The sequence below is a fragment of the Equus quagga genome, chromosome 12 (genome assembly GCF_021613505.1).
Source record: "Equus quagga isolate Etosha38 chromosome 12, UCLA_HA_Equagga_1.0, whole genome shotgun sequence".
NCBI lineage: Eukaryota > Metazoa > Chordata > Mammalia > Perissodactyla > Equidae > Equus > Equus quagga.
Window position 1 is genome coordinate 19,776,360 of NC_060278.1, and position 12,697 is coordinate 19,789,056.

The 12,697-nt window shown below is 48.4% G+C and overlaps 1 protein-coding gene across 1 annotated transcript in view; it reads left to right on the top strand.

Annotated features, from left to right (window-relative positions):
* FRMD4A (FERM domain containing 4A) overlaps positions 1–12,697 on the top strand; it is a 275,085-nt gene that overhangs the window by 236,611 nt on the left and 25,777 nt on the right. The window contains exons 16-19 of the mRNA XM_046678619.1: positions 2,885–3,007; positions 6,182–6,410; positions 9,004–9,060; positions 11,718–11,955. Of these exons, the coding sequence (XP_046534575.1) occupies positions 2,885–3,007; positions 6,182–6,410; positions 9,004–9,060; positions 11,718–11,955 (647 nt within the window). The remainder of the gene's footprint in view (positions 1–2,884; positions 3,008–6,181; positions 6,411–9,003; positions 9,061–11,717; positions 11,956–12,697) is intronic.

A 12,697-nucleotide genomic window follows, 5' to 3' on the forward strand; every position in this document is an offset into this window, starting at 1 on the left:
CCAGTGTTTCTTTAACTCGGTCTTTTTCTTTAAATGAAATCTTAGCCTAGTGATATTTTTAAATTTTATGCAAAGCGATGCTTCCTCAAGCCTGTGTGTACACTTGTCTCCAGTTTCACTGGAATTTGGAGGCTGTGGCAGGCCACTGTCTCTTTCTTTGAACATCCATTTGCACCTTTTTCTGTTTGACTCTTTGTTAGCATGAAGACTTGATTTTTTTAGTGCAACACACATTACTGTGCATATATGTGTATACACACGTGTGTGTGTGCTCGCACAAGGACACAATGGGGTGGGAGTGTTCCAGAGAGAGTGCGCTCGACCTAGCATGTAACATTACTGTTGGTGAGCAGTTCAGAATGAGAGAATAAAGTGGTTCCCAAACTAAGTTGAAGAGACGGGCTCCCCTCCCCCAAATAATAATGCCTGGCCGCAGGCGCCAGAGAGTGAGATCATATTACATTTCAACTGGGCTTAATTATGCTCTGGGTTGATTTAAACCGGAGCCAGCTCAAAGCAGACCCACATTAGCACAAATCCACGGCAAATCTTAGGAAAGCAATTGGCCTGGCTGGGGGATGTGCTCTGTGATGCTGTGAATATTAGCAGCCTTTTTATAAAGAATGTGCTGGAAGGATTGAAAAAAAATTAGGTTTGGGTGTCAGCACCTAATAATTGGTAAAGGCTTGTTTTGTTTTTAAATAGAGGAAACGTCCCTAAATCCAGCAGGGCATCAGCATCAGAAAATTGGAGAAGCATGTCAAGGCAAGGTTAGCATGCATTATAAAGGTCTCACTGTTTCCCTTAAAATAAAAGAAAAATGAGAGAAGTTAAGCTCCTGCTTCTTAGAATGTTGACACCAGAAAACAGCACTTGAGCAGAGGAATAACCTCATGAGAATCCGGCCCAGGGCACAGGGCTTCTGTGCTGGCTCCCACCGTATGAGTCTCTTGACCCATCTGTAGTAAAGGGACAGAACTTTCTTGCTAACTGTGCTCTGCTCTCTGTATCACACTGCTCCCCTCAGCTCGGAATATCAGCAGCCCTGTTTGTCCCCCGGGGAGCAGGGCAGCCAGAAAGAGGCGGAGTGGGAGCATTTGGCAGAATATCACCCATATAAGAGGAACCAGGCTGAGTCCCTCACCACACTGCGTTAATTCCCCCTTCCCCATGCGGCTCTGGTTACACATGAAATCAGATTAAATATGGAGAATCAAGGTCTTGACTCAAATGCCTTCAAGTGGATGGTGGAAAATCAGTACTTTACTTTTTAAATATATTTTGTTTTAAAACTACCGATACTTGAGAGTTATAAATCACTGGCCATTTTAACAACTTTTCTCTCCTTTTTGTAAGTTTCAAGTTAAAAAAAAAGAAAGTCCTAATATAAAATCCTCAGTATGCTGCGTTATTTATAGGCAGACTTTTAGGGAAGCAGATAAAAATGTTGCAGAATAAACAGAGAACTACTTCGCAGACATTTGAACCACACTGAAAAAGAAAAAAGGAGGGAAGAAAATTGCAGAACATTTCAGACTCAAAGAGTTGGCCATTGTGCTCTGAAATGCTTACATTGAGGAATGAAAAGTCCAAGAGTTTGTTTCCCAGTGGACTGAACACAGAAGGAAAGAGGCCCAGGAAAGTGGGGAGTGGGTGTCCTTGTGCAGACCAGTTGCGCACACCATTGCACGCACACCCAGCAGTGGGAGGAGAGGCCGGATCACTCCTCCTGTCAGAAGGTCAGCCAGCGTCTGGAATCTGGCGATTTGGACTTTCCCGCCTGTTGGACACTTGCGCTGGGTGCCCCCGGCACAAAAGCTTTTTGTGAGGATGGTGGACGGCTGCGCTCTTCCTCCTCTGTGCAGCCCCATGAGTCTGCAGCATCAGTGTTGACTTGGGACTAGAAACCAGTGCAGGCTCTGCCTGGACGTGCCACCTGTGCCACTGGAGGCACACAGTGGCTCCCCCAGGGTTTTCTGGTCCCTGGAAGTGACTCCTTGCAGCCGGTACCTTGGCTCCACCACATGGATCGGCTGCTGACTCAAATTTGACCTTTATTCAGCCCAGACATAACTCCCTATTATAGAACCGAATTCTAATCCTGAATCATCCCAGACCTCAGTGTTTGCCAGGGTCCTTGTTGGTATGGAAGTGTGTCAACTAAACTCACTGTCATCATACTCACAACAGTTAGATTTGCAGAGCCCAACATACACAGCAGATCTTTTCAGATAGCCTTGTCAATAACACGGATTGTATTTCCAGTTTCTACTGAAACTATTTGTACACATTTGTCTTTTAAGCTCAGCCTGTTCTTTGAGCATCTAGCCAGAGTGGAATAGTTGTTACTCATTTTTAGTTTCTAATTTATGTAGTAAGCACTTTTCTGGGATTTGCCACATAGCTATCCCTCTTCCCAAGAAAATTCACTTGAAAGACATTGTGAACTTAGATATTTGCAAGGGAGTATCTGATGCAGGGAAAGAGCACAGGGTGTGGAGCTAGAAAGACTGAGATCTCGTGTTGGCTCTGCTCCTTCCCAGCTGTGCGACCTCTCCTGGCACATAGTAGGCATGCAGGGGCACAAGGGAAATGAACAACTGAATGAAATTCAGATTTTGTGATGAAAGCCAATGGTGATTTTATTTACCCAACAGAAATTTACTTTGGGAAAAACTGAAGTGCATCTGTCTGTAAAGAAAGGATGTCTCTCATACGTTTTTACAGAAATGAAATGGCATTTCAGGAACTCTTATTTAGGCATACTGCTTAACGTTACTCTTTTGAATCTGTGCACTGAAGTGTGTGTGTGTGTGTGTGTCCTAGAAACCAAGCACATACCCTCCTCTGATTCTGTCCTCTCCATGCTGTTGTACACACACAGGAGCTGACGGGTAAACTGCCTGTGGAATACCCCCTGGATCCAGGGGAGGAACCACCCATTGTTCGAAGAAGAATCGGGACGGCCTTCAAGCTGGATGAGCAGAAAGTCCTGCCCAAAGGAGAGGTGCGACCTTCTTCCTGCTGTTGGATTTTCTCCCATAACCCTCATTTCCCCTATATGTTAGGGCGTCAGGTTTCCTATATCAATTTCTTCCTCCTACCCAATGCCCAGTGCCATTTCCCCTTCCGCCTGAGTATCTGTCCTTTGACCTTTGGTGAAGTTGAAGTTGGCTTGGTCAGGATGTAGCTCCCTTACTGGGATTTGCTAGCTTGCGTTAGTAGCAAGTTGATTTCTGTGCAAGTTGTTTGTCTAACACCATAGGCTTGGTTCGCAAGTGGCTAAGTGAAGCTTGAGAGAACGTTCCAGTAAAACCATGTGTACTTACTTGTCTTTTTAATGGCCTCCCGGCCCTTTGTTACTCAGAGCCAAGCGTAATGTCTGATCTATGGAAGAAAAAAGCAAAGAGGAAAGAAAACTTAGGCCATGTCAACAGATGCAGAGATGCCATTGGCTGGGGGAAGATAGTAGAGCCTGCCCTCAGTGGCCTCAACTTAACCTTGCTGATAGAATTGCTGCCAGAGCGTGAGCAGGATGCTGGGCCCTCATGGCCTTGCTTGTTGGCCTTTGGAGGAGCCGCTGAAGCATCGCTCATTTCTCCTCTTTGACTAAATACTGGTCGGGGCTGGAACTAGAGAGTTCATACCTGTGGGGAGAAAGCTTGAGTCTCCAGCTGGTTAATAAGTTATCCAGGGAAATTCAAGGCCAGGTGTACCTTCAGGCCCTAGGGTCATGTCCAGGTAGTGTCTTCCCAAACTTATTCTGAATAAAGTTACTCACTGAAAGGCTACTGAACAGAGCACTTAAAAGGGCAGGAGTCAAAGCCAGTGGAGAAGGGAATACTGGACATATTTAGTCTTTTCCAAAAAGTGATTGGTCGAAACCAACGTTCTCATGTAACACCTGGTGGGTTAGCGTGAGGGTGAATTCAGAGGGGACCACAGTGCCCTGGAGCCAGTGGAAGTGGTGGGTGAATCTCCTGGGATCCCAGCGGACTGGTGGACACACCAGAATGTTCCATCCAGATCTAAAGTTGGCAATTCTAATCCAGGCAATTCTCCTCTTCCATAAAATGAAATGCATAATCCTTATTTCTTTGGGTTGTCGCTAGGATTAAATGAGCTGGCATGTGAAAACGTTTAACTCAGTTCTTGTCACCTGCTTGACACTCAATCAACATGAGTTGCTTGACATGGAGATGAGATATTCGAGGAGAAGAACTGTGGCTGTGGGTGGGCCCAGGATTCTACTGGGGTCAGAACTGGGCTGAGGGCAGGTGCCATTTAAGAGACTACCTGGTTGGGTATTTTGCACATCCGGCTGTCATCAGAATTGCCTAAGGAACTTCCACTCCCCTTATGCTGGGCAAACACCTGGCACCATCCTTTTAAGAGGAGCCCCCATTGTTCGTGAGCCCTACGCCCCATTCTTCTCACAGCCTCACCATACCTTCTCACCAGCCGATCCTTCACACTCTTCAGTGAAGGATGATTTCAGTTTCCCAAGAATTCCATGTGCATCCTCACCTGCATATTACCATTCGTAAATTACTGAAAGGGAGCCCCACAGAATTAGCTGGTGCATGCAAGTTCCTCCAGGAAGGACAGGCTCTCCTGGGCTCTGTCGCTGCTCCCCGGTTCTCCTGGACGTACACTTGGCTTCCCTGTGCACACAGCAGGCAGCATCTGTACCGCAGACAGGGCCACCAGCCTTGTACTTGTCTTGGTTCCAGTAGCGAGAATTTGTCCTGGGCTCCTATACAACTTTGGGTCGGTGTCTTGGGCCAGGGCTATCGCAACAGCCTGGGAACAGCTGCTAGGTGGAGTCACGCTCACAGAACAGTCTTTGTCTTTGGTGACTTGTTTGTTTCAAGACCTTGGGCGGGAGTCCATCTTGATGTTCGTCTCCCTCCCGGAGAACAAAAGCATCGGGCATTTGAAGGAACTGGAAGGAGTTGATTGTCTCCCAAAGAGTTCCCTTTCATCTTCACCTTTCGCTCTCACACCTGGTGCCCCCTCCCTTCAGCCTTAAAGTGCTCAAAAGGAAATAAAATCAAGCTAAGAGTTTTGTGCTTGCCGAGGCATCCAGCCTGGGAATGTTTTATTCGGCCGTTAACTAGGAAGATCCCCGGATACCGCCAAACTTGGTGATGCACTCCTACATGGTTAGATCGGTTCCTGTCAGACTTCGGCGTGAGTGGATCACCTAGGACAAGATGAGGGCCTGGTCTCCCTTGGCCTCACGGTCAGTATTCGAAAAACTCTGAGTTGCAAAGAGGCCAGCAGAAAATCCACTGTCCCCAGTTTCATCCTCTGGGTCTCCAGGTATTTCCTGGCAGTCACAGCTTCATTTCTCCCGGGACCAAAACTCTGAGGAAAAACTCATCCATTTGCTCCTTCTGGCCAAAGTAAGGGGTCGAGGTGGGAGGGAGGTACGCAAGGAGAGGCAGGAGCATGCCCTGAAGCAATGCAAGGAGTAGGGGAAACTGGTCCACCACCATCTGCCACCCAGGCCTCCTGAGGGTCCCACTCATGGCCCAGGCAGAGCTTTTAGGAAGAGCCAGAGAGGACAGCTGGAGCTTGCAAGAAGCGCTCCCCGAAGAGACAGGAGTGAGTGAGGATGAGTCCCAACACGGAGGGCTCAAAATATGGGAGACAGGGCATGAGTGGGAGGGTGGAAGAGAGGCACGTCTGTGCACTCCCTATTAGCCAACATGTAGAAAAGCATGACAGAAAGCTGCTCCAAAAGTAAATAACGCTGCATCCTACACCCCAGATAAGTGGGCTCTGAATTTCCACCAAGGCTTGGCCTTCATGAACCTTGCTCGAGATCCTGGAATCAAAACCAAAAGACCCCCAAGGCCTGGAGCACGGGAGCTCTTTGCTTCTCGATGGTGGTGCCAGTGTATGGACCAACGCTTGTCTCTAGAATGGAACAGGGGCCAAGAGGCTGGAAAGGGGGTGTGCCCAGGGCACCAGGCTGCCGGGTTGTAGGAACAGGGCCACTGCGGCGTCAGGCAAGGTTGGGAATTAGGTGCTGGGAATGCTGGTTTCCTAGCACGCAGGTCTCCCAAGGAGTAACGAGGTCTCGCTCGCCTTGGGGCAGGGACAGGGGCTGGGAGGAATAGTGTCTCCCTGCCCAGCACCCCGTTAAGTCTAAGCTGTGCTCTCCCTCCCACAGGAGGCCGAGCTGGAACGCCTGGAACGGGAGTTTGCCATTCAGTCCCAGATAACGGAGGCTGCCCGCCGCCTAGCCAGTGACCCCAATGTCAGCAAAAAACTGAAGAAACAAAGGAAAACCTCTTATCTGAACGCACTGAAGAAGCTGCAGGAGATTGAAAATGCAATCAACGAGAACCGGGTCAAGTCTGGGAAGAAGCCCACCCAGAGGGCTTCGCTGATCATTGACGGTCAGTGCTGGGCCCTCTCCCCACTACAGGTGGCCCCACTCCCCCAGCAGCCCTCCATCCCAGGAGGGGGCCGGGAGCCTGGCTCCCTGCATGACCTAGGCAAGCTAGTTAACCACTTGTGCCTCACTTTTTCCATCCATAAGATGAAGCTAATAAGGCCTGATACCAATGAGAGCAATAAAGTGCACTCAGGTCCACAGATGAGAGGGTTTATGGAAATTGAACTATCCTCATCACTTATTTATTGCCTCCCTGGGAGAACCTGCAGCCATGGGCCAAACACTACCCTCAGCCCTCACCATGCGCTGAGCCGAGTAACTGTGCCAGCCCGGGGCTCACCTGGGCTCTACCATTCTCACGGACCTGACCAGCCTCCCTAGGTCTGGAAGGAAAGGGGGGTGGCTGGGGCACACTGCAGGCCAGCACCCCTTGCCAGCCCCCTGTCCTCCTCAGTCTGACTCTGTCCCCTGGGGCTCCCATCCCAAAGCTGGAGCTGGGCACGGCTGGGCTGCCCCACTCTGACTGTCAGAGCCCTGAACTCCAGTCAGGAGGGGTTAAGAGTTTGGGTGATTATATTTGGTAAACACTAGAAGGAAATACCCCAAATCCACCAACAACCATCAAGTCCCCCGAACTGTTACAATCCTTTTTTTTCCCTAAATCAGAAAATTCTTTAAAATACGTATCAAGTATTCTTTCAGGGCTTATGCATGTTTAAAATATTTTTGCTCTAGGAAAACAGAAAGTAGAATAGAGGTTACCAGGGGCTGGGGAGGGGAGACTGAGACTTATTGCTTCATGGGGACAGGTTTCTGTTTTGGAAGATGAGAAAGTTCTGGACGTGGGTGTGATGGTTGCACAACAATGCGAATGTGCTTAATGCCACTGCACTGTACAGTTAAAAATGGTTAAAATAGTAAATGTTCTGTTATATATCTTTTACCATAATTTTGTTTATATATGTCTATATACACATATATGTGTGTGTGTCTATATATACATATATATATATATAAAAATCTACAGCCTAAAAAATATAGGCATACTGGGGAAGCAATGATATACTGGAGACTCCAAGATGCCAAAGTCAAGGCTCTCTGTCTCCTAGTTGTTTACAGTCCATCAATTAATACGAATAAAGTGAATTCCTAGTTTAAAAAAGAAGGCACCATAAAAAAAATCCTCGGGGCCAGCCCTGGTGGCCTAGTGGTTAAGTTTAGCACACTGTGCTTCAGCGGCCTGGGTTTGGATCCTGGGTGTGGACCTATACCAGTTGTCAGCAGCCATGTTGTGGCAGCAACCCACATACAAATTAGAGAAAGACTGGCACAAGTGTTAGCTCAGGGCGAATCTTCTTCAGCACCAGAAAAAAAAATCCTTTTGCTCTAGGAAATCTGGAATATCCATCTTTCCCCATCTGGCCCTGTTGTCCTTGGCCAAGTCTTTGTCAGTTTTTCCCCCACTTCCTGACAGAGATGTGGACACCAGCCCTTCTCTGTCTGATGCTCTTTTGAGACCTCTGTCTGCCCTTCAAAGGCACTGGGGATCCCAGCTCTGCAGAAACATCCAGAATGGCCAACAGAGCCGAGTCTGGGAGGGGCACCATAGGGATAATGTCTTGCTGGTCGACCACAGAAGAGCAGGTTTTCCAGCCTGCCCAGTGAGGGCTGTTCTGTTAGGATTACCAACAGATGCCATTTTTCAGTCACTGTACCAACTGGTTTGTCATCCCATCCAAGCCTGCAGCCATTGTTTTGTAGCCACTCAAGAATAGACCTTCTCTATTTTGCTGCCTCGTGGAAATAATATTCTCCTCACACGAGCCCCACTTAAATTAGAGGCGTGAGGAATTTAGGTCTTCTTAGTTCCTTAGTGTGGTTTTCTTTTTCAAGAGATAAAAAACACAAAACTTAGAATCTGAAGACCTGGGACCTTTTGCCAGGAGAGCAGAGCAATCCCAGACATACCATTCCTCCCTAGACACGCCTCAGTTTCCCCAGCTGTTACAGATGGGAGATTGTCTACTGTCTCCCTCTGGGGAGTGTTCTCGTGGTGAATTGAATGGTGTCTATGAAAATAAGCTTTGGAGACACAGAAGCTGTGTTTAGCAGCTTAAACAAGCTTCTCTCTACTAATGACTTAAGAAGTTTATTGAGAAGCCATTTATTGCTGTATGAGCAAAGCTAAGCTCCTTACCCTAGTTTCGCATTTGTGGGATAAATAGCAGTTCGCTTCCTTTGGTTTAGTCGGGACATGCCCTGAGATTGGACTGGAACAATGATGTGGCTTAACCAGGCCAGGCAGCCTTTATGTTGGATATCCAGCTACTCAGCATTGCAGTGTCCTGTGAAACAAGAGCACAAATACACAAAGGCAGGGCCACATTGCAGCGTCGGGATGAGGGGCATGAGGTAATGACCCACCACAGGGACAGTCAAAAGAAATGCCCAACAGCATTTTCATTGTATTTCATGGGTTCTTTCTGATTAGTAAGAGAAGGATATGGGATGGTGCTAAACATGCAATTTTAACAAGTAGCATTTTGGCCAAGGGATGTGCTAAACTCACAGACTTTCCCTTTTTGTCTTCTCAGATGGAAATATTGCCAGTGAAGACAGTTCCCTCTCAGATGCCCTTGTTCTAGAGGATGGTAGGTTGTCCGTGTCTTGCTTGAGAACTCGGAGCACAGATTAAACTGGGATTAAGCTGTGTGTAGTCTGGGACAGCCCAGTGGGAAGGCAAGAGCCAGTCCAAGATGGCAGCCGGATTCCTCACAAATCTCTCATTTCCCAGTGTCTCCTATTTGGTTGGGAGTGGGTGGGTGCTACATAGCCATGTCTATTGGAATTTTAGTATTTCCTGTGGCCCAGAGGTCAGATTTAAGGTGATATTCAGTGAGTGATGCTTCACATTTTTAGTTGCCAAAACCACGTTTTTAACTAAACAGAGAATCTGAACACCATGCGTAGTTTCCTTTTGAGTATTCATAATTTCTGGAAGAAAGAGGTGGACATTGATTTGGATCCCAAATCAAAGATTGAAACCTACTGGGAGAGCCTGGGAGCTTCAGGGACACAAGAAACTCTCTATACCTTCCTGAGAAATAGTGAAAATGAAGAGGAAGATGTCCCTTTGGATGCCTGGTCACGCCTTGAAAATCATCTTATTATTTCCCAGGGAACTCTAAAAACCTCATGATTATCAGGATATTTTCTTGGGAAATTCTTAGAGAAACACAACTGATCCCCCCCCTCACCCCCTAGCCCACCATCACACATTGGGAACGAAAGGATTCCAGACACGCAACCATCTCCGAGAAAGTTCCTGTGGCTGGTTAAACCAAAACTTGGGAGGCCGGGGTGTTAATGATATGGAAATATATTAAGTGGCAGTTAATTTTTTGCTCTTAGGGAACCCTCAGGCGGGTAGTGATAAGTGGCTATTCAGACAGAAAACATTAAAGGTCTACCCAAGTCATAGCCATAATGATAATTGCAAGAATAATAGTAATTGCTATTGATGTGGGGAACGGCTGGCGGGTTATTCACCCAGTTGTCTTGGCCCCTGGCGGGTTATTCACCCAGTTGTCTTGGCCCCGCTATGAGCAATCAGATGGTAGTATTTTTATCGTCAGCTTCATTGCATGGTGGGGAGGAGATGGGGCCACCGGGGAGCAGAAAGCTGTGTTTCGAATATTAGAGATCCAGCCCTGGTTTGGGCCTCTGTGGACTCCAGTCTCTCCAGGGGAGGCAACGAGAACGAGTCAGTGAGATTCCTCTGTAATAGAGGAGTTAGGGAGGTTTATGTAGTTGTTAGCGAATTTTGATGCATCGTTTGTAAGTACAGTTTCCTTCCCACGTTCCAGACCTGCAGCCTCTGCAGGGGCGTTAGGGCCTCACTGGGACCTCCCCCCCACAACTCCCATCGCAGGCTCCCTCCTTCTGGGAACTCTTTCCTTTGCTGATTTGAGTACTAAAAGAGGAGTGGAAGCCTAGCGTGTGTCCAGGGTTCAAGGATGGGGGATTGAGAAGTAGGCTTGGAAGACAATACTAGATGGAGATGGAAAGGTCATGGGGCTTCTGAGGTTTGCTTCTGTGTATTTTTCCCCTCCAACTCCCACCTCTGCCTCTCTGCCTTCACGAGGAACACTGCATTTTTCCTGCCTCTGTCTGCTCAAGGCCGCCCTCCCCCAGGTTCTCCACACTGGATGTCTTCCTTCCTTAACCCCTCCCCAGCCCCTCTCCCAGCCTTGCCCACTTTTGACCCCTGCCAGATGACTGGTTCTTAAACAGGATTTCCATCCTGACACATCCATGCTTAAGTTGCAGAGTTTTCCTGTGGCTTTCAGACCGAATCCTGACTCCTTAGCCTGGAATTGAAAGCCCCCTGTCAGCTGGGGCTCTTGCTTGTCCCAGTGTGCACAGTAGGTCTGCACTCCCTCTCCCCTTCTGCTCTGCCCCCCCAGGCACAGCCCCAGTTGGATGCAGCCCTGGGCTCTTCCCTTTGTCCGCCCCTCTGCCATCCACGCTGATTCCCCTCCCACCAGCCTCGCCTACTCTTCCCTCTTTGACTGACGGACTTCACTTCCTCTGAAAGTCCCCCGGCACCCTGAGGTGTTCGATCATCACTCCCCCGAAGGCAGGCACTAGTCTTCTTTCATATCTACTGTTTGTAGCTCGTCTCCTTCCCAGAGACCCTAAGGCAGTTGCAGAATGCAAATGTCACACAGGAACACGTTACAAGCCAATATAGACAGTCTGAAAAAGCAGAGACGGTAGATCGCTAGAGCCACCGGCAGGTAATTACACTCGACAGATAAACGTTCATTCATTTTTTCCAAAAAATATCTCTTGAGCACCTACTATGCATCAACGGTCATTCTAGGCCCTGAAGATGTAGCCGTGAACAAAACAGACAAAACCTGCTGGAGCTGAAACTCCCCTGAAGCAAATTAGACGCGGACCGTCTATTGAAGGAACACTGACAGTATAATAATGACTATATTTGGCTGTTGGGTGTGAAGCAATCATTTGTCGTTGGTGTTTAATGAAATTCAGCCTTGACTCCATTTGTAGATAATCAAAAGGGAAACTGCTCTTCCCTTTTAGTGCTGCTCCAAGGTTGGGCTTGGTTTGCTCTGGTTCGACTTGTCTTGACAACTGGGGAAGAGTCATGGGGCACCTTCAAAGGACGGATGCCTGTCTGGCCCCCAGAGGTTGATGTCGGGGCAGAGGTGGGCGGGGGTGTGTCTGGGGGCCGTGGGAAGGATGACCCTTGCTCAGTGCCTCTCTTTCCGTCTTTGTGCAGAAGACTCTCAGGTCACCAGCACACTGTCCCCCTTACAGTCCCCTCACAAGGGACTCCCTCCTCGGCCACCATCGCACAACAGGCCCCCTCCTCCCCAGTCCCTGGAGGGACTCCGGCAGATGCACTATCACCGCAACGACTATGACAAGTCCCCCATAAAGCCCAAAATGTGGAGTGAGTCCTCCTTAGATGAGCCTTACGAGAAGGTCAAGAAACGTTCCTCCCACGGTCATTCCAGGTGAGCGGGGTCGGGGAGGTCACTGAAAGAATCAAAGGCTGCCCCAAATAGCATCCACCAGTGGCAAAATCCCAATCAGCCTATTTCCTCCTTCCTGGGGTGGTCTTTCAACAGCACCGCGCGCACAGCGCCCTCTGCTGCTGACCCTGTCGAGGTGCAGATTTGTCATTCCAAGGGAAATTGGGTTTTTGGCTCACAGTCAGTGTGTTGGCAGATGGCTTTAATGTTAAATTCCACGGGAATTAATTAGGAAATCTTAGGTAGCCTTATTCCAGAATGGTAAGTCAGAGACCACTCGTAGGAATCCCAAAGTGGTTTCAAACCTTAAACCATCCTCCAGCAGAATTCTGGAGCCAAACAGCTGTAACCTTAGCTGGGCATTATCAGCTCGTTACTTGGCTGATGATGTAGAGAGGGTTTTTTGGAAGAGATTTTTGGTCTGCTTCTCTGTTTTTCTCATTTCCTTTCGTTACACCCCATAAAGCTGTAAGTGGGTGCCCAGACAGGTAAATATTTGTCTTTTGGAAAACAGACACTGTGGTTGAGGGCAAGGCCTTCACAGAACACTCACGCTACCTGTTCCAGAGAAGGTTGACGAGGGTCTTCATCTCACATGCCATGGGGGTCAGGGACGGGAAGCGCCACCCACTCCTGGGGGAAAGGGTGAGAACCAGAGTAGAGATCTGAGGGAGCGATCCTGGGCAAGCTTTCCTGCCATCAAGATTGATGTCCCAAGGCTTAG